At 52.5% G+C, this 18,586-nt stretch overlaps 1 protein-coding gene across 1 annotated transcript in view; it reads right to left on the minus strand.

The window, feature by feature from the left end:
- PRKCA (protein kinase C alpha) overlaps window positions 1-18,586 on the minus strand; it is a 379,909-nt gene that overhangs the window by 44,182 nt on the left and 317,141 nt on the right. Inside the window, exons 9-10 of the mRNA XM_081218519.1 lie at window positions 1,432-1,566; window positions 493-666 (exon numbers count right to left, since the gene is read on the minus strand). Coding sequence (XP_081074645.1) covers window positions 493-666; window positions 1,432-1,566 — 309 coding nt within the window. The remainder of the gene's footprint in view (window positions 1-492; window positions 667-1,431; window positions 1,567-18,586) is intronic.

An 18,586-nucleotide genomic window follows, 5' to 3' on the forward strand; every position in this document is an offset into this window, starting at 1 on the left:
TGGACCTTGAAATCAGAATTTCATCTAATGCTCGCATGTCACAAAACAGTACTTTGTCTAAACCCTTCGCAGAGCTCACAGGCCATACAGAACAGGCCAGGCGGCGCCCCCTGCTGTGCGCATTCAAGAACATACTCTGTCACGACAGTGGGTCTCCTGATGCTCTGACAGGGACTGGGGGGTCTTAACAAGCCAGGACTGTGAGTTACTGTTTTGTCTCTCTAAGTCTGAACATTACCTGGTGTGTGTTAAGGAAACCTTTGCTCTAAGCATTCACGGAACTAAATGGAAGTAACACTAAGTCTCTAAGTAGGGCACATCACAGAGGGGGATGCCCCGAATCCACTAGTGGTTCCCAGGCTGCTCGGCAGAGGAGGACGTGGGGCTGAGAGGTCCCCACGCTTTGTCTGTTCCCAGCCTCTTCCCAGGCGGAAGGCTGGCTCGGACCCCGAGGACGCTGTGTGACTGGGGGCAGCTCCCGAGGGCCCTTACCACCGTCTGGAAGCAGGAGTGCAGCTGCGTCAGGAACGGGGGCTTGTCCGACAGGGCCAGCACCCGCTTCTCCACCATGGTGCACTCCACGTCGTCGTCCTGGATCACCACGTCCTTCTTCAGGATCTTGATGGCATACAGCTCCTCCGTCCCCTTCCTGTCCGCCAGCATCACCTGCGGGCACACCGAGGGCAGCCTGAACCTCCCAGCACACGGCTGGCACGGGGGCGGGGGGCCGCTCGGGCGGTGCGTGTGGACTCGGCAATGTTAACAAAGCTCCACCTCGTGTGCCGGTCTTGAAATACTGCACATCGCTGCGCATGAAATTCCTCAGGCTGCCTAGTTTCTACGCTGCCAGGGTTTATGCTCCGTGTGGGCTGTGGCCGCACAAGGGCACCACGGCAGCCGCTGAAAGGGGCACTCAACATTCTCTGCAGGAGTCGTGCGTCTGGCACGTCTCACAGGAGCATCGTCAGAGCAGAGATGTGGCTGACCTTTGTACACTTCTCACAAGTCAGGAGCCAAGTCCAGAAAAAAGGGGGCGGGATCAAAATCAGCTCCTGGATCTATCATGAGGTATGGGACCAGAGAAGCAAACGTAGGTACACAGGCCGACCACTGAAGAAACCCAGTTCAGCATCTGTTAATGATTACGTCTGCTTACTATGAGTCAACATTCAATTTTTAGTTGTGAAAGCTACTCGTCCGACATCTTGGAGCACCCACTCCGTCATGCACCCAGAAACGGAGACACACCGGGAGCCTCGTGTGGCTTTTTGGATACAGTTGTTTTTAATGAAATGGAACTGGGAAACCACTGAGAAACGTGTGCAGAGCACAGGGAATCTAAAGGGCTGCTCTGGAATCCTCGGGGAGAATGGGACTGACCCCAGCGTTCTCTGCCAAAGCCCGGCCCCATCATGGACCCGGTTCTCTTACCTTCCCGAAGCTGCCCTTGCCCAGAACCATGAGGAAGTTGAAGTCGGTGAGTTTCACTCTGTCGAGGTTGTTGGAAGGCTGTCTCCTGTCCTCAGGACTGATGACTTTGTTGCCAGCAGGGCCGAGCTTGGCTTTCTAAACAACAAGCACACAAGTGAAAACCTCCAGTCGTTCTACCAGGGAAAAAAGTGACAGAAAACTCTGTGGCTGAGCTGGATACTGTGTGGGGATGGGATGGGGTGAGAAAGGGAACCAGGGTGAGGAAGCATCTCTTCCTACCTCCGTGGCTATACTCACCCTAAGGGCAACATTTTCAAAGGAGCAAAGAGTTGCCCGTACTCATCACAAGACGACTCTCTATGTCTTTTTTCTTTAATTAATTAATTAATTATTTTGGGGGGCTGCATTTGGGCCTTCGTTGCTGCGCACAGGCTTTCTCTAGATGCAGCGAGCAGGGGCTACCCTTCACTGCGGTGCACAGGCTTCTCATTGTGGTGGTTTCTCTTGTTGTGGAGCACGGGCTCTAAGCACGCGGGCTCAGTAGTTGTGGCTTGCGGGCTCTAGAGCGCAGGCTCAGTAGTTGTCTTGACGGGCTTAGTTGCTCTGCAGCATGTGGGATATTCCCGGTCCAGGGCTCGAACCCGTGTCCCCTGCATTGGCAGGTGGATTCTTAAACCACTGCGCCACCAGGGAAGCCGACTCTTTATGTCTTTAAATGAGAATCAAGTCACAGGGCTCTGGCAAGGGAGGGTTAATTCTCATCCAGGGATGGAAAGGTTAACTTCTTGGGGAAAACGGGGCTTTGTGACAGTTAATGTAATAAAAGAAATAAACTGTGTACTGATGCTTTCCTTATTTGCAGATTTTCCAGCTTAAGATTAATCTGCAGAAACCCATGCAGAAAGGGAGAGTGTGTCCTCTGGAGAAAAACCGCTTAAATGGCAGGCAGGCCATGGGGATGATTTATTGCAACTTTAAAAGGCACAGTAAGAAGAACAGAGGGTTTTTTTTTTTTTTTTTTTTTAAGGTAAAGAGTTGGACTCATGAAGAATGGTGACATGTAAGAGCATCTGGTTTCCCACGAAGCCCACAGTGCTGTTTGCATCTGAAGAATCCTGGGTCGTGACCTGTGAGTTACCCAAAGGAGTTCTCATCTCCACTAGACTCATGCTGTGTAAAGACCACCCCTCGTTACTCTCACGGGGAGTTAAGAGTCTCAGGTCAGAGGCGAAAGGTGCAGAGAAGGCAAGGCAAGGGGATCACACGGGGGCGTCTGAGCCGGTGGAGGAGCCTGTGGAGGCCCTGGAGCAGGTGCGGGCTTCCCCACAGGCCGAAATCCACCTGCCAGGGAGAGGCCAGTTGCCGGTCAGCAGCTGGAAAGGCAGCCCTGGGCCAAATGGCAAAGACTCTTGCTCTGGCCCTGTTCTTAATGAGGGGGTCCAGCAGACCTGAGCAAGGGCAGCTCTGGCTCCCAAGAAGATGGCAGGAGGTGGAGAAGGCTCTCGAGAGCTTTCGTGTATGACCAGAGCGGCCCTAGCCCTTGCGGGGAAACGTGGGATTACTTCTTTAGCAGCAGAGGAGGCTCTCGAGGGATCACCCACCCTCCCCATGCGCAGGAGCCCCTCATCCACAGTTACTGAGGGAGCTGCTCGCAGCCGGCTCTGCTGGGGAGGATCCGCGTTTGCAGGAGCCCGTCAGCCGCCTCCGCAGCCCCAGGCCCGGTCCCGCACTCGGCACGAGCTGTGCACTCAGCACCATGGTAGAAGGAAGTAAGAAGTGAAGCCCGATCGTGTTCATCACATGCTGGGCTGTTAGGTGACGCTTTTCTCTGATCAAAATAACCCATTCGTAGAGAGATCAAACCCTGGGGCTTGAGTGCCAGCTCCGATGAACTGAGTGAGCCCATCTAAGCAGAGGCACTAAAACATGGGGGAAAGATGGCCCCACTCTTTTGCTTCAAGGCTGGAAGTATTTAAGGCAGTTGTACTAGGGCCGCAGTGACAGCGCATGTGCGAGGTGGCAGGAAAGACGGGTGAACCCGGGGACCACGGGAAACACAGATGCTCTACAGAAATAAAACCTGAAGGAGACCTCAGCAGGCCTCCCCGTCGACAACGGGTGGAAGGAATTTTCAGACAGACTCGTGAGAAGGAGCCAGGACGTAACCACGTGGGTTACATTCACCCTCCCGTCAACTGCAGGACCAGCCCTGTCCTCCAAACATCGGCCCAAGAATGATTCCAACTTGATAAGCCTTCCAGTTTGTGCCTAAATTTAGATAATCAGGAAGTTCAAGATGGGAATACCGACTATGCTCCTCTATTCTGTTCTTCCGATGGCTACAAAGAAAAAAGGGATCAGAAAGAGGTACAGAGACTTTAATTTCATCGGGAACTTCATGATGACGTCTGAAAAGGCCCAAATGCAGTGGCCTCACGCTTCGAGGTGCTGGAACAGCTGAGGAGCAGCAGGAACATGCCTGCTGCCGCCGAGTGCAGCTGAGGCCCTGAGCAGGTGCCCCCGGTGGCCCTGCCCAACCGTCCCTGCCCCTCCCTCCTCTGGCGCTTCAACTTCAGTGCAAGAGGGGACACGGGCTGATGCAGCGAGGCCTCCAACCTGACGCGGGGCTCACAAGCCCACATCCGCCGCCTGTACCAGGGCCGCGGCCTTGGTCTCATTCCAGGGACAGGATACCCCCGCAGTCAGGTGCTCGGGGACCTCTGAAGCCCGGATGCTGCTCTGAAATCAGTGTGTAGGATCTGGGAGGGACGACTGGCCACGAGAGACCCTGACTCCCAGGCGGGCCACGAGCCCGTGGCCACGGTCGGCCCCCAGCGCGGGGAGGCTCCCAGCCCCAGGCGGCCGGAGGAAGAAGTGGCCTGGGGCCTTCAAGCAGCAGCCCTGCCCCCGAGTGCAGTTCGCCCCACAGACCCCTCGGCCTCAGCCCGCACAGGATGCCCCCTGCCCAGGCCCTGCGGCCACCGCAGCTCTGCGCTTTCAAAGCAGCTCTCCGAACGGCAGAAAATCCCATAAGCTCAGAATCTCATTATTCTGGGTGGGCCTGACCTGGGGCTGGAGGAGACCCCGGTGGATCCCTTGGGAGATGCGTCTCTGGGGGTGGCAGCGAGGCCTGGGGGCCGGAGGGCAGAGGACCCCAGGAGGGGCGTGGGCACTGGCCCGGCCCCCGCCTTCTCATCCGTCCCCCCAAGCTGTCTGCGTGCGGCTCCACCCCGGCCTGTGCCCCCTCCCCAGGGTCCAGCTCACCTGTCACGTGGTCCTGCTCTTCTCCCCCATGGCACCCTGGTCTCCTCCTAACAGCTCCCAGGGCAGCTGGTATTTATTTACTGCGTCTTTATGTGATTGAGGTCTCACTCGACAGCGAACCTGTCATGCCAGATCCGCCTTCAGACTCGTCCAAAATCCGCCCTCTCCTCAGGGCCTCCTTCTCGACCTCTCTGGCCAGGCTGGTCACCACCCTCCCTCGCCACTCGCTGGTCTCCCCGCTTCCACCCTACCCCCCGTCCGCTACCTGCAGGGATCCTGTTCCAGGGGATCCTGTCCTGGTCCCCGACGTCCTGTCTGGTGGAGAGAAAGGCCGAGCCCTCCTAGTGGATGAGGAGCCCTGGCTGGCCTACCTCGGACCTTAACCGCCACCCCTCTGGCCGTCTGTCCGGCCTCGGATCTTTGGTTGCCCTTCCCACAGGGGCCTCGCTGTCTGGTTTGTCCCCAAATCCAGCTCAAGCGGCACCCTTCTGCCTTCCTGGTGTCTCCATCCTGGGATCTCCAACCTGGGGCCGACAGGGTCTGTGACCGGTCCCCATGCCCTGAACCTCTGACTCTGCGCCCCTGTGCTTGCCTGGACTGGCCCACAGCTGCTGTCACGGATGTCATGTCATGCCACGCCACGTTTCCCCAGCAGGGCTGAGCCCTGTTCCCAGTTGAACTCTTGTTCTCAAAACCTTATGGCAGAGTTGGCTTCCAGGAGAACCTCAACACACACTTGTACCTTCTTCTTGGATTTGCTGATCTGTCTTCCTCACTAGACTGTGAGGCCCTGGAAGACAGGGACCATCTTATTCATGTATCTTCAGGCCCAGCAGTCGTGGGGCCCGTGATTATACACTCACTGAATATCTCATTCACTCACTCAGACATGTGAATTCATGGGGAGCACTGGGACTGACAGAATCGGACGAGGCCGAACCACGAGCTGTACAGTCAGCCTGCAGCTGGGGCTCGTGGGGGAGATGACAAACGTTAACACAGAAAGGCAGCAGTTACCAGGTGGTCACTTCCGAGAGCTGCCCTGACGCTGTGCATCTGGACGTTCATAGCTGGGCACAATTCCTTCCCTCACGCCGTCACTGGTCAAGCTGGGGCAGCCACAGGGAGGGGTCGCGAGGGTGTCCCAGCCTTCAGGGAGGATGACCACGTGGTGCCCTCCCCAGAGGCCACGCCAGCCCGGCCAGCAGGCCCTTGGAAGAGCTTCTCTGCAGGGACACGCTTCCCATGAGAGGACCCGCTGGGATCTTGGACTGAAGAACAGCAATGACCTTCTGAGTTCAGCCGGCCTCGGAGCAGGACAGAGAGACCTGCCCTTCCCGGCCTGCATACTGTTGACAGAACTCCGGGTGTCAGGAACGTAACTCAGACTCCACCAGGAGTGCAAACAAAATCAGTATATGTCCAGGGATAGAGGGTCTCGCGGCAGAGCTGTGGGCAAACCCATGAGGCATCAGAACAATCGTGCTGACATCTCTAGCTCACAGCAACGTAAACACGACCCAGCCCAGTCTGATGCCCTGCGGGGTCCGTGAGCAGATGGGAATCCAAATCACGGAGACCGGAAAGCCGGATACCTCCTGAAGGCTGAAATTCAGAGGAGAGAGAACATCACCAAGGCTGCCGATGCTCCATGCTGAGAAAGCTCAGATCCTGAGTGAAGAAAGTTGTTGGAGGGCCGGGCTCTGAGCCGCAGCCGATGGCATGGAGCTGCAGTAAGGTCCCGTCCTCCACTCCTGCAGGTGGGACGCCTCTCAGCCCTGACGTCCTGTGTTAATTTCTCTAGCGAGCAGCAGCCCAGAGTTCGCAGTCCGAGTCCCAGCTCAGCACACACAGCGTGTGGCCGGGCACAAGCCCCTGAGCCCCTCGGAGCCTCTGGTCCATCCTCCCGTCGGATGATCCTGCTGGCCTTCCTCTCGCAGGGCTCTTGGGAGGAGCAGATGCCAGGACGTCTGGCACGGTAACTGGTACCCAGCAAGGGCTCGACGTGTGGCACCTCTCATTTTTCTTCCTAGTCACCTCCATTTTCCCAAGAGGGCCTAGTGGAGCCCAAGCACAGAGTCTCTGCTCAGCACACAGTGGGTCTTCAGAACCCCCGGCTCCTCGTGTGTGACTTCAGAACACGGTAGCATGTATTCTACAAATATCTGTGTGTCTGTCATGCCTCAGACATGAGGGCTAGGTGCTGAGGAAACCAGATCAATAAGTAGCCTCTCCTCTGAAGAACTTGCAGTGCAAAGGTCCTGTGGTCCGTGGACCAGCCACATCAGCATCACCAGGCGGCTTGTCAGAAATGCAGCCTCTCGACCCCGCCCCAGATCTACCAAATCAGAACATGCTTTTTCAACAAGACCCTCAAGTGGTTCCTGCACACATTTAAAGCTTGAGATGTGCTGATCTAAGACAATCGAAATGTTTCTCCCCCAGATTAAATGATCCCAAGACTGTTTTCACCTCTAAACACCTTCAATTATCATATAAGTCAAGGGCAGCTCTGGAAAGAGCCCCTGACTTGGATTCTAAAGAGCTTGGATCAAATCTTGCCCTCATCCATATTCGCTGTGTGAGCCTGGGCAGATTACATGGCCTCTCTGGGGCTTGGGTCCCTCACGTTTAATACGGGGGTGATAAGACCTCTATATCCCTGGGTGATGCTGCAGATGAAACGAGGAATCCTTTTGGAGGGCCACCACCGCAGCTCCTCACAGCACACCCTTCAGCTTGGTCTCCTTTCCTTTGCCCCGGGAGGGAGACACTGTCGGTGCCTACCCCAGGCTCCTGGCACACACCTGATCCCTCACAGCGGGTGGAAGGCCTCTGTGAGCAGCTGCAGGCTGCCTGGTGCGTGGACCAGAAACCCTGTGCCCCGTGGGTGTCTGTCGGGGCTGCAGACAGACTCCCCAGGGGCTTGGGACCTGTGGGGAGGTCGAGGCATGTCCCCGGGGGCTTCTGTGCCCTCCTGGTGGGCAGGAAAGGAAACGGGTCTCAGCAACTGCTCACCCCGATTTCTGAAGAATCTTATGTAGCCCCCGAAGAGGCTGGGCTAGGGCTAGGTGCAGGAAAAGATCTCAACTTATTAAAATGGCATAGGAAGTTTTAAAAGAGGAAATAAAAATGGAAACTATGTATAGCGTTGCAGAATGTAATAGTGACTTTAAATGCTGAAGCTTTAGCATGCCCCCCCCCTTTTTTCAACTAGACTGAAACACAGCATGGTTTATTGGCTATGATTAAACAACTGAGAACCCAGGATCCTTAGGTTCCTTGAAAGATGGCATATCAGCGTGAGGCCCAGTCTGGTATCATGGTGCTAACTGGATTACCAGGACTCGAGAACAGGCAGTACTGTTTCCCCATCGGAAAATTTACTAATAGCCAACATGTGTCTCATTTTATACGACAGATATATTCTTGTGAAGTCATAACCGTCTGCCGTCATTGAAGGGGTTCACAATTTAAAGGACTCCTAGTGTGGCGTTTCTATAAATCACACAGAGTGAGTCGGAATACCGTGGAGGCCCCCAGTGGGTCTATCCTGCAATCACACAGCCTTTGGGGAACCCTCTGAAGTTTGCTTCCACGTTTAACTACATTCTAGTCGTTCCTATTTGGTAAAAGTGTTTTCGATAACACACATAGTATTTGCTAGCATAGTAGAAAATATGGCTTTGATGGATATATTTACCATAGATGTTCGTAAAGTGTAGAGAGAGGAACCTGATGACAGAAGGTTCTTCCTATTCTAAGATTCCGAAGGCAGACAGGCCAACAATGACCAGGTGTAGGTGCAGAAGAATACTTGTAAATTTCTTCTACAATTTTTTTTTCTGCTATAAAAGTGTTCTGTGTCTGTATCTGTGCATCTGAACAACCTTGGCAACGTAAGACTGATGGTGTTTCGGTGCTGCTCCATCAACCAGGGCGTGGGTAACAGAAAGAGCCAGGCCGTGTATAACCACGGGCCCCGCACAGCATCCTGCCTCTAAGGTGACGTGTTCACCTGCAACCAGAGCAACGTTAATTACCTATCACTTACGTGTGGAATCTCAAATATGACACAAATGACCTTATCTACGAAACAGAAACAGACACACAGACACAGAGGACAGACTGGTGGTTGCCGAGGGGAACGGGGTGGGGGAGGGAGGGATTGGGAGTTTGGGGTTCGCAGGTGCAAACTAGTGTATACGGGATGGATAAACAAGAGGCCCTACTGTATAAGCACAGGGAACTATATTCAATATCCTATGATAAACCACATGGAAAAGAATATAAAAAAAGAACATACATATGTATAACTGAATCACTTTGCTGTACAGCAGTAATTAACATAACATTGTAAATCAACTATACTTTAATAACATATATATTTTTTTCTTTTAAAAGAGAAATCAGGGCTTCCCTGGTGGCACAGTGGTTGAGAGTCCGCCTGCTGATGCAGGGGACACGGGTTCGTGCCATGGTCCGGGAAGATCCCGCATGCCGCAGAGCGGCTGGGCCCGTGAGCCATGGCCGCTGAGCCTGCGTGTCCGGAGCCTGTGCTTCGCAACGGGAGAGGCCACAGTGAGAGGCCTGCGTACCGCAAAAAAAAAAAAAAGAAAAAAAAAAAAGAGAGAAATCAAGTGGTTTCAGAAGATAACCGCAAAGGAAAGCGTTTTCCATGACACTGTTTATGGAGTATGTCCTGTGTATTTCTCATAAGCCACAAGTCACAGCTATTACCTCGACTCAGTTAAGTGGGCAACAGGTTAAGATGATGCTACTTAATGGGCATTACAGCCTCCTGGGTAGCACAGAGTAAATAAAACGCCTGCTGTTCTCTGGCTAAATAATTTTTCATCTTCTGGAACATGCCAGGCATGCTTGCTGCCCGAGGGTCTCTGCACTTTCTCCTTCTCTGCCCACACAGGCAGGGCATTTTCCCATCTCTGCTCAGGTGATGCTTTAACCTCAAGACTTCAACATGGCACCCTGTCGTCCCTCAAGCTCTTCTCACTACCTATTTATATATTTCTTTCTCCCTTTGTCAGAAGGAGGGCGGGAACCTCATCTGTTCTGTTCACTGATGTGTCTCCAGTGCCCAGGAGAGAGCCCAGGGTGGAATGATCCTCAAATACTTCTAGACTGAATGGAAGGATTGGGGAAGGCAATTCCTTCTAATATAAAACTTTATAAAAGGCAGAGTTATTGCTCTTAAATAATTTCTATAAGAATGCTACTTCTTGTTATAAAAGTAGTATGTGTTCAGTTTAGAAAATTTAATAGGCATGGATAAGTTGAAAAAAAAGACAATTTAAAATATCCATTATTTTATCACGAGATAATCACTGTGAACATTTTGTGAGATACGCTTCTAATCCTCTCTCCTCATGTTTTCTTATTTGACCTGCACACAATTCTATTGTTTGTAACCTGTCTTTCCCCTGTGTATGATGTGATCTTTTTAAGCTACAGGCACTCTTCTACCGCGTGGCTTTAGGGACTGTATGATACCCCCCGCATCACTGTGTGGCTCTCCTGCACTTGATCTAACAACTCCCCTACTGCTGGACACCTAGGTTGTTTCCAATTTTCACTGTCACCAACGTGCAGATGAACAATTTTGTAATCCAAATCTCTGTGCACAACCCCGATCTCCCCAGGATAAGTTCCTGCTGTGGAATTGCCAGGTCAAGGGGTCCTGGTATTGCAAAGGCTGGTACACAAGGCCGGACACTCAAATCTGGCCATGGAAAGTCAGAGAGAAAGGGGGGGAAACCCAAAGCCTCAGGGCAGACTCATCCCTGAAGGCAGGATCTTGGTTTCTTTTAGGTCTCGTGTCTAATTCCGTGGTTGGAATCCCTAATAGATAGCACTTCCTTTTCAGATTTGGCTTGGTCTATGTGCTTTATATCAGCCGCCAAGATGGAAGCACATCTTTACCTCCAGGTAACACAGAGAGCAGTCTTGGGAGAGAAGTTAATTGGTTCAGAGAGTTTAACAGTGGTTCTTAGGTAAGCGACCCCCCAAGTAACCCCACCTCCTCGTCACGGCAGTACAGTCCAAACTGCAACTGCGGCCTCCCTGCAACCTGTGTCCTCCTACACACTTGTGTGGACACCTGCCCACGGGAGTTCTCTCCTGGATGTGGGAATCATGGGGAGATAGCAAATCACAGGTGTGTGCCATTCAGCTGCGGGCAGGGGCCTCAGAACTAGAGCCCTGTGGCCACAGAAAGTCCTTGAAAAGGTCAGACCAGCCTATGGTCCAGTTGAAGATGCTCCTGTCCAGAAAGCTACCTCTGCTCCGTAGGGCCACGGAGCTGGGTCATGCCTGCACCGGGCGTGGGGAGAGAAGAATGCTACCCTCCTCTCCATCAGCCCTTGAAACAGGGCCCTGGGTCAGCCTGCAGAGGGTCATTCCCCGGTGCTAAGACTGAGGGAGCTTTTAGTATTTGAAAGGAAGTTGGAAATAAGCTAATCAAGGCCAACCATGTTGCAGATGAGGAGGCTGAGGCCCAGGGGGCCTAGTGGACATGTCTAAATCAATTTTCCTCCCTGGCTTCTGAATCCAGAACTCTGATCTTTGAATTCAGTGCTCATCCTCCTATATCTAGGGTGGGCAAACGTTTTCCATAAAGGGACAGAGAGTAAGTATTTTCTTTGCAAGCCAAATGCTGTTTCCGTCGTAGCTACTCAGCTCTGCCGTTGCAGCGTGAGAGCTACGTGAATGAACGGGTGAACGAGCATGGTTGTGTTCCAATAAAACCTTATTTACAAAAACAGGCAGCAGCCAGAATCTGGCCTGTGGGCTGCAGTTTGCCTACTCTTGCCCTCAGTCACACAGGTTCCCAAATCGTTCATCCTCATTTGCAGTTAGATTTAAACACAATGTCTCTCTCCTTGCTAAGCCAGCAGAACGGCAACAATTAAGAACCTCAAATGAATTAAATTACTACTCAGCCTCTTCCACGACCAGCACGGGAAAAAGCTGTTTTGCAGCCAAACAGCGTAGTGAGTGGAGTACTTGTTCGGTAGAGCAAAAATTTCTGGGGAAACCACATTAAGTCACTTTCTGAATGAGAAGTATTTTAACGGACACATCCACTTAGGCTGTTGCTGCTGTTGGACTCGCAGGCAGCAGGCAGGCCTCTGTTGTCATGGCAACCGAGCCACACTCCCGGGAGACACGCTGGACCGGTCACACATCAGCACTCTGCCCACCGTGGAAAATACAAAGCGTCTGGTTCATCTGGAACCGAGTGTTACACATCTCTCTCTAGAGTCCGGCTGTGCTGTTTTTCTGCAGGCAACCTAGTTTCCCCCCCATCTCCCAGATTTGTCCGTTGATTGCTGACACACACCTCAGGCAGGCTCATCCACGACCATCAGGTTGTAATAGTACGACTTGTCTCACCCGCTACAAAGGTCCTGGAAAGGCTGCCAACCTTAGTTCTCCCCAGTGGCTGAGGATCCAGACTTATGTGAGGAGCTGGAACCAAAAACTTTATCCTTTCTAAGTTGTTCCATCTGGAAAAAGACCATCTTTCTCTGACCAGGGAGCTGAGGGCACACACCCATCTAACGTCAACCTTAGAAGAAACCCTAACGGGAGTGCTCACACCGCAGAACATTACTGGTAAAGGATCTGGGGCACTTAGTCATTTTTTGAAACCTGTATCCTTCTCCTGCTAAAAACGCCCCCCTCTGGGATCAACAGGGTGCTGGCTTTGTAAGTCGGCTGGGGCAGGGTGAGAGCCGAATGAACTCATGATGCCATCAAAGTAAATGATTTTCCAGACTGCCGGCAATACTGCTTAGAAGTGGGGGAGCCTTCTCTGCGCTAAGAAAGCAGAGTAGATATGAAGTGGGCTGGACTCGGCAAGAGCAGACTGCAGGAACAACTGGGACCTCAAGGAACCCCGGGCCTCCCCCCCCTTGCAGGACCATGATGATTCCCTAAAATCGAGGAACAGCTGGGAGCCCAAAGTGAGAACCTCATCTTCATGCCCATCAAAAAATAAAGAGGTGCAGTAAAGTTCACTGCTATCTTCTGGGTGCAGGTTTTTGTGGACTCTTTTATTTGCAAATCTTTACTGCCCTCTTGTGGTATTTATTTTCTGGACCGATTGCATTTTGACTGGACTCTTAGCAGAAATACGCCCAAGTTTACTAGTCTGGCCCACAGAGGTAAAGTTCCCTTAAATGCTGCAAAATGGCACAAATAAGCTGCAAATTCTACCTTCCCAGCTCTACCTTTATAGAGGATGACTCAGATCTCTCATGTGAGAACCAGGCCTTTGCGTGGTGCCTATGGAATGTGTGCCGATGCCCGAGTATGTTTCAGAATCGCCATGTACGTGATTTCTAGAAAACAACAAAAACCAACCACTTTTAGATGTCTCTGTGTCCTGAATCTCTTGCCAAACCTCTGACTGGGCCCAGACTCTGCAAACCACAGATGCAAAACGTGGTGACAGGGAGGCTGCGAGGGTCGAGGGGGCTGGCTGGTGTGGTCCCCTGAGACCTGCTGTGTCTATCTTACAGGCAGAAGCACAGAATAACCTTGGAAATAAAGAAATGAGGAGAGACACAGGAGGGCAGAATTCCGTGAAATGGCCACCCCTGGGGAAAGTCAACTGGCGTTAAGCGATCACAGAGTATCAGCTCCCGAAAAACAAACAGCAACAAAAACCCTGACCGTAACTGGCGATAAAGCCCAGATCCTTGGGGAAAGTTCCAGACATTTCATTGCCATTCAGTTGCTGCAGGCAAGGTGGGAAGGACCGGGCACCTAGCAAAAGAGGTTGGAAACTTGATCCCCGTGGAGGTAAAGACAGAAAAAAATATGATCCTTTCCCTAAAACGCTGAATACGTTTGCTCAATTACTCAATTTAAATTTTTCTAAGACGCCTCTGACAGCAGCAAGCATTTTGAAAGCGGGACCGACTGCCATTAAATTTAGCACAACATTTCCATAATCGTTGATTTCATCCTGTCTTCGCTGAGCGTTTTTAAACTGCACCAGTCTTTGAAAAGGAGGGACCTAATTATAGCTCAATGGGACACCTGCTTCCAAGACTGGCGGCAGCTGCGCTGTTCTGGGCTGTCCCCTCACGCCACCGCCCCACATGGTAATCGGCTGACAGGGGACCCGGGGGGCGACATGGATGGGAAGGACCAGCTCCGGCACTGCTGACCTCTCCGGGGCCTCGGTTCCTTCATCTGTAAAGTGGACTCAAATTCCCCGCCTCCTCCTGTGTAGGGACCCCCGCCCCACTTACTCAGGAGCTGCTGCCGAGCTGCAGTACCAGAAGGGTTCCACCCTGAGGCCGCGGCGGAGAGAGGCAGAGAGGATGCGAGGGGACGAGGAGGCCCCCTCCCCAACGACTGGGAGCTCCCAGCCACCCTCAGGACACGCGGCCGACAGGCCAGGGCGTCTGCTCTGAGGGTCTCGTTTCCAGGCCCGGAGGAGGCCCTTGAGGACGAGCTTCGGGAGAGAGGATGTCTCTGTCCCAGAAGCGGACGGGAGTCTTGTGTCAACAGGCCGGGGAAGTAAAATGTAAGTGAATTCAGTTACTGTGACCCCAGGGGTCCCCACAGGCTGCCGGGACCCGGGGAAATGTGGCTCGAAAAAGGACCAGGCCCGGTGAGGATCAAGATCGCGGCTGGGTCGCCCCCCTACACCCGCCCCCTCTCTGGGGCCACTGGCCACACGCTCCTCTCCAGATGTCAACCGAGAGCACTGGTCCCGGGTTCCAGCCATGGACTGACTACCGACAGGTCTACACTTTCAGAAAAAGCCACAAGGAAAATGGCTCACAAGCCAGCGAGGGTGCTGCCATGCAAAGAGATGTGAACGAGTGATGGGACCCCACTGCCACCGCCAGGTCAGGGTGACCTCCCCACATCCAGGTGACATTTCCCTTCTCAGGTAGAGTCATCTGGGTTTCTTGTCCTAAGACCCCGCAACAAAAGGTGCAGGAAACATAAAACACACACCCAGCACAAAGCGAGCTGGCAAAGAGGCTTTGCGGCCGGCACCTCCTGCCCCTGGTTTTAGGTGACCTCCGGGCAGGAGGGTCTCCCTGCTTAGCTGCAGGCGGGGGCCGAAACCGCTCCCCCGGGAAGGGCTCCGTGTGCCGGATGCACCCGGGGCCCCGACTCGGGCCCACGAGCCGCTGAGAAAGCCCAACAAAGGAAGGTTCCTTTAACTCTGTGACAGCTTCTCAGGAAACAGCGATGCACAGGGGCACGTCCACTAGGGCTGGAGCCCTGAGCCCTGAGCCCTGAGCCCGGGGCGGGACGCAGGGAGGATGCTGAGAACAACGGCGGCAGCAGACACATCTCGGTGCGCCTTGTTCTGAGCACTTGTGACACTTACCTGTTTAAGCCTCTGCCTGACCCTAGGAGGTGGTACTTGAATCGTCCCCATTTTAGACCTGGACACACTGAGGGGAGTAGGATGGCCACATGGCTTGGGCTGGTGGGGCTGGGTTTGAACCCGGGCAGGCTGGGGCTTCGGAAGTTCGGGTGAGAGCAGTGCTGCCGGCCGGCGGGGGAGGACAGTCCTTCTGGAGGGGACGCCCCTCCCTGGAGCTGGAGGGGCCACGGTCACTGGCCAGCAGGGGCCCAGGGAGGTGAAGCCCTCACTCTAGTCCTTTCTTCTCCTTTCTCTCTATTTCCCTTTCCAGCTACATCTGAGTTTTGCACCAGCTTTTCCTGTCTGTTGGGAAACACAGCCCCATAGTATGTGTAGTATCTCTCCGTGGAATAACGAAGTTTCCAGTATAGTAACAGAGACAGAACCACATTACGCAGGCACGCCACAGCACTCAGAAGGCCTCTGGGCCACGATTAGGATCCGAGGACCAAGTGTGAGTCCAGCTCATCAGAGGAGGGAGAGGGGCCCTCATTTGAAATGACGGGTGTCAGACGACAGGCGGTCTGTCTGTCTGGAAGCGGGAGGTGACTCGGTGCCCGGGATGACCCAGAGGTGCCTGCCTACTCTGAGGACGCAGGGTGTCTTCACTCGGGGGGCGGGGGGCCGGGGCGACATCGCCCAGCGGCTCAGCATGTCCAGGAGGGGCCGACCTCTGGAGATGATCCTCGAAAGCAGACGTGCCACATCGTGTGACAAGGTTTTAAAGCACACACAACAGGAGGGCAGCGACATGACAGCTACCACACTCTGCAAAGACTTGTGAAACCTCAAAGAATATTGTTTTCTTCCCCATTTCCAGTCACCTGGGTCACTAATCTCTTGCAGCCCCTTCAGGAGACACGCCTGTAGTGTCAGGTACAAGTTCTGCAGATGAGAGACTTCAGAAACATGATTTATTAGATGTTTTCTTTAGTACAGTGTTTTTGAAAGACTATTCATGTTGATTCTAGCTTAGGGTAGGGGTGGGATTTCTTCTTGCAAATTTTGTGCCCGAGTGTTCGAGTGTTTAAATTTTCCACTCGCTTCCAATATGAATATGCTGTAACAACCTCAGGCTAATTTAAATTATTAACAAAAGCAATACACTGAGAACACAGCTGGTATGTGGCCCAAACCAGCTCCCCAAAAGACAGTGGTGTTGTCAGAAATGACAATAGAGCAGATTTTTAAAATAATTTACATGCAAGTTGCAAAATTCCATTGGATCCTTTGGGGACAGAATGGTTGATTAGGTTACAACAACTAAATGAGTTGGGAAGAAATGAGAAAAAAATGAAATAGAGGTAGGAGTATGAAGCCAGGCATGCGGAACATCACAATTTGATGATTTCAGCCCATGACATTTTTACACTAATCTTGCAGATCAGCACACACATGTAGTGCAAGTACGTCGCATTGACTGCATGCTAATGTAGGTGTATGCCTAAACAGATTGGAAATGGGTCTTGATATGTGATTAGAAATATGTATTACCAGAAAGAAAGGAAAATGTGTTGTCAGTTTACAGATGCACTCTTTCCGTTCGTGTGCTGCTTTCCAAATTGGCTTGAACGTCTCATGAATCACTCATAGGAGATTTCACTATTTCCCTGGCAAAACTTTAAAGGCACCTAATCTGAAGATGGGGGAGGACTGGAATATCCTCTGGGTGGTCGACACACAAGCGTTTTCCTTGCTGGGGCGCCGTGGTCGTTTGGACAGGACACAGTGGGCACGAGTTTCTAGCTACCAGGACACACAGTGCATCCTTAAGAGAGGGGAGCACGGCTGGGGGCTCAGGCGGGGGGGCCACAGAAACCGGGCAAACGATTTTGTGGGAGGGAAGGCGGGAGAGGACAGGGCGGCAGAAGCACTACCTCTAAGAGGCAGATGTGACACCCTGGGAAAGGCAGGAGAGGGCAGGGCAAGGGCAAGTGCTAGCTACACAGGAGGACGGCAAAGTGAGTGCCGGGCACCGCAGGCCCCTCTGCCAATGCAGACAAAGAGCAGGGGAGAGACGGTGGGAAGGAAGGTGGGTCGCGCTCGGCGCTCGCGGCTGCAGGTCTGCCGTGGCCCCTGCAGGGCCGGGAACTAACCCTTCCCCAATGAACCGTGTCAAACCACAGGGGCCGTGACCCTTCTCTCTTCTTCCCCGTGGCGTCTGTGCGGCCAGACGTGGCATCATGGCAACAGCTCCACAATATTCACGTGTTTCCTTTGCTTTCGGCCAATCCGTGGGATGGGGTGATGGGACACAGGGGTGCTGGTTAGTCGAGTGTCTGCGGTGCTAACAGCCAGTTATCAGGTCGCTTTATACACAGATCGCTGTTACTCCATAAACGAGAATAAAACCAAACCCACTTGCCAATAAAACTATGTGTAACAACATGTACTTTTTCTTGATGATTCAGAAGGCCCAAGGTTACTGGTGAAATGTAAAAGTGCTGAGCAACTCGTTAGCCAAGTTCTGGTTGACCAAATGCCAGGTATCCACCAGGTTTGACTCCTCAGGCGGCCATCCGTTCACCTTTCAGCTTCTAAAGTAACCCACCATGACTGGAAAACTTTACTTTTCTCAAGTACTAATGTGAGAAAAGCAAGCTGAGACCATCTTAACAGAGAATTCTACACAAGCAGTCATGGGATTCATTCTCCAAGTTCTGCAGGGAACTTGGGGAGTGGGTCAGCTGCTGGGAGAAAATGTGAGGGAGGCTAATTTTCTGAACCCAAATTCTGCAGCCTGAAAGGGTCACGACAGCCCTGATCCTGAGCAGAGAGGAGACCAGACACAAGTGGATGATATTTTGTGCTCCGAAGGCTTTGTGCACAAAGACGGGACACTGGGCAGCTTGTGGATTTCACATCTGTTATCGACAGGTCTGGATCGATGAGCTTCTATTACATCTTATAATTATGGCCCTTTAAATCTGTAATCACAAATCTATTTATAATTATTCTCTAAATAGGGCATTTTATTCCAATCCCCAAAGCTCTATTTTAGGCTAGAGATCTTAATCCACATCAAGATGAAAAGGAACTAACAAGAGAAACAAAAACATCCTCACTGGAATCCTGGTGTTGCAAAGAGCTGCGGATGAAGTTTAAGCTTGCCTTTCTCTCTCCTGTAGCTTCTGTTAGAGTTGCCCAATCTCTGCCTGAATACCTCGAGGTAGCGAGGTCTCCAGATTGGCTGAGATGCCTTGGGACGTCCGTGACGCAGCTTTAGGGGGTCACACCTCCAACTTCCATCTGTGACAGCAGACAAAAATCCCCCAGCAGGGACACTTCTGTACAAGTGCCATGCAGCCTGCAGCCTTCCAGCCGCCACCAGGCAGTTATTCTTAGATTTAAATGGACCCAGAAAGAACTCTAAGCTGTTTCAAGCTTGGCTGTAACAAACCAACCCAAATCTCCTTTAAAAAAAAATAAAAGGAAAGGCTTATGCAGTGAATCAGCCAGCCAGTCTGCAGG

The sequence above is a fragment of the Mesoplodon bidens genome, assembly GCF_964165515.1.
Source record: "Mesoplodon bidens genome assembly, chromosome: 19".
NCBI classification, from domain to species: Eukaryota; Metazoa; Chordata; class Mammalia; order Artiodactyla; family Ziphiidae; genus Mesoplodon; species Mesoplodon bidens.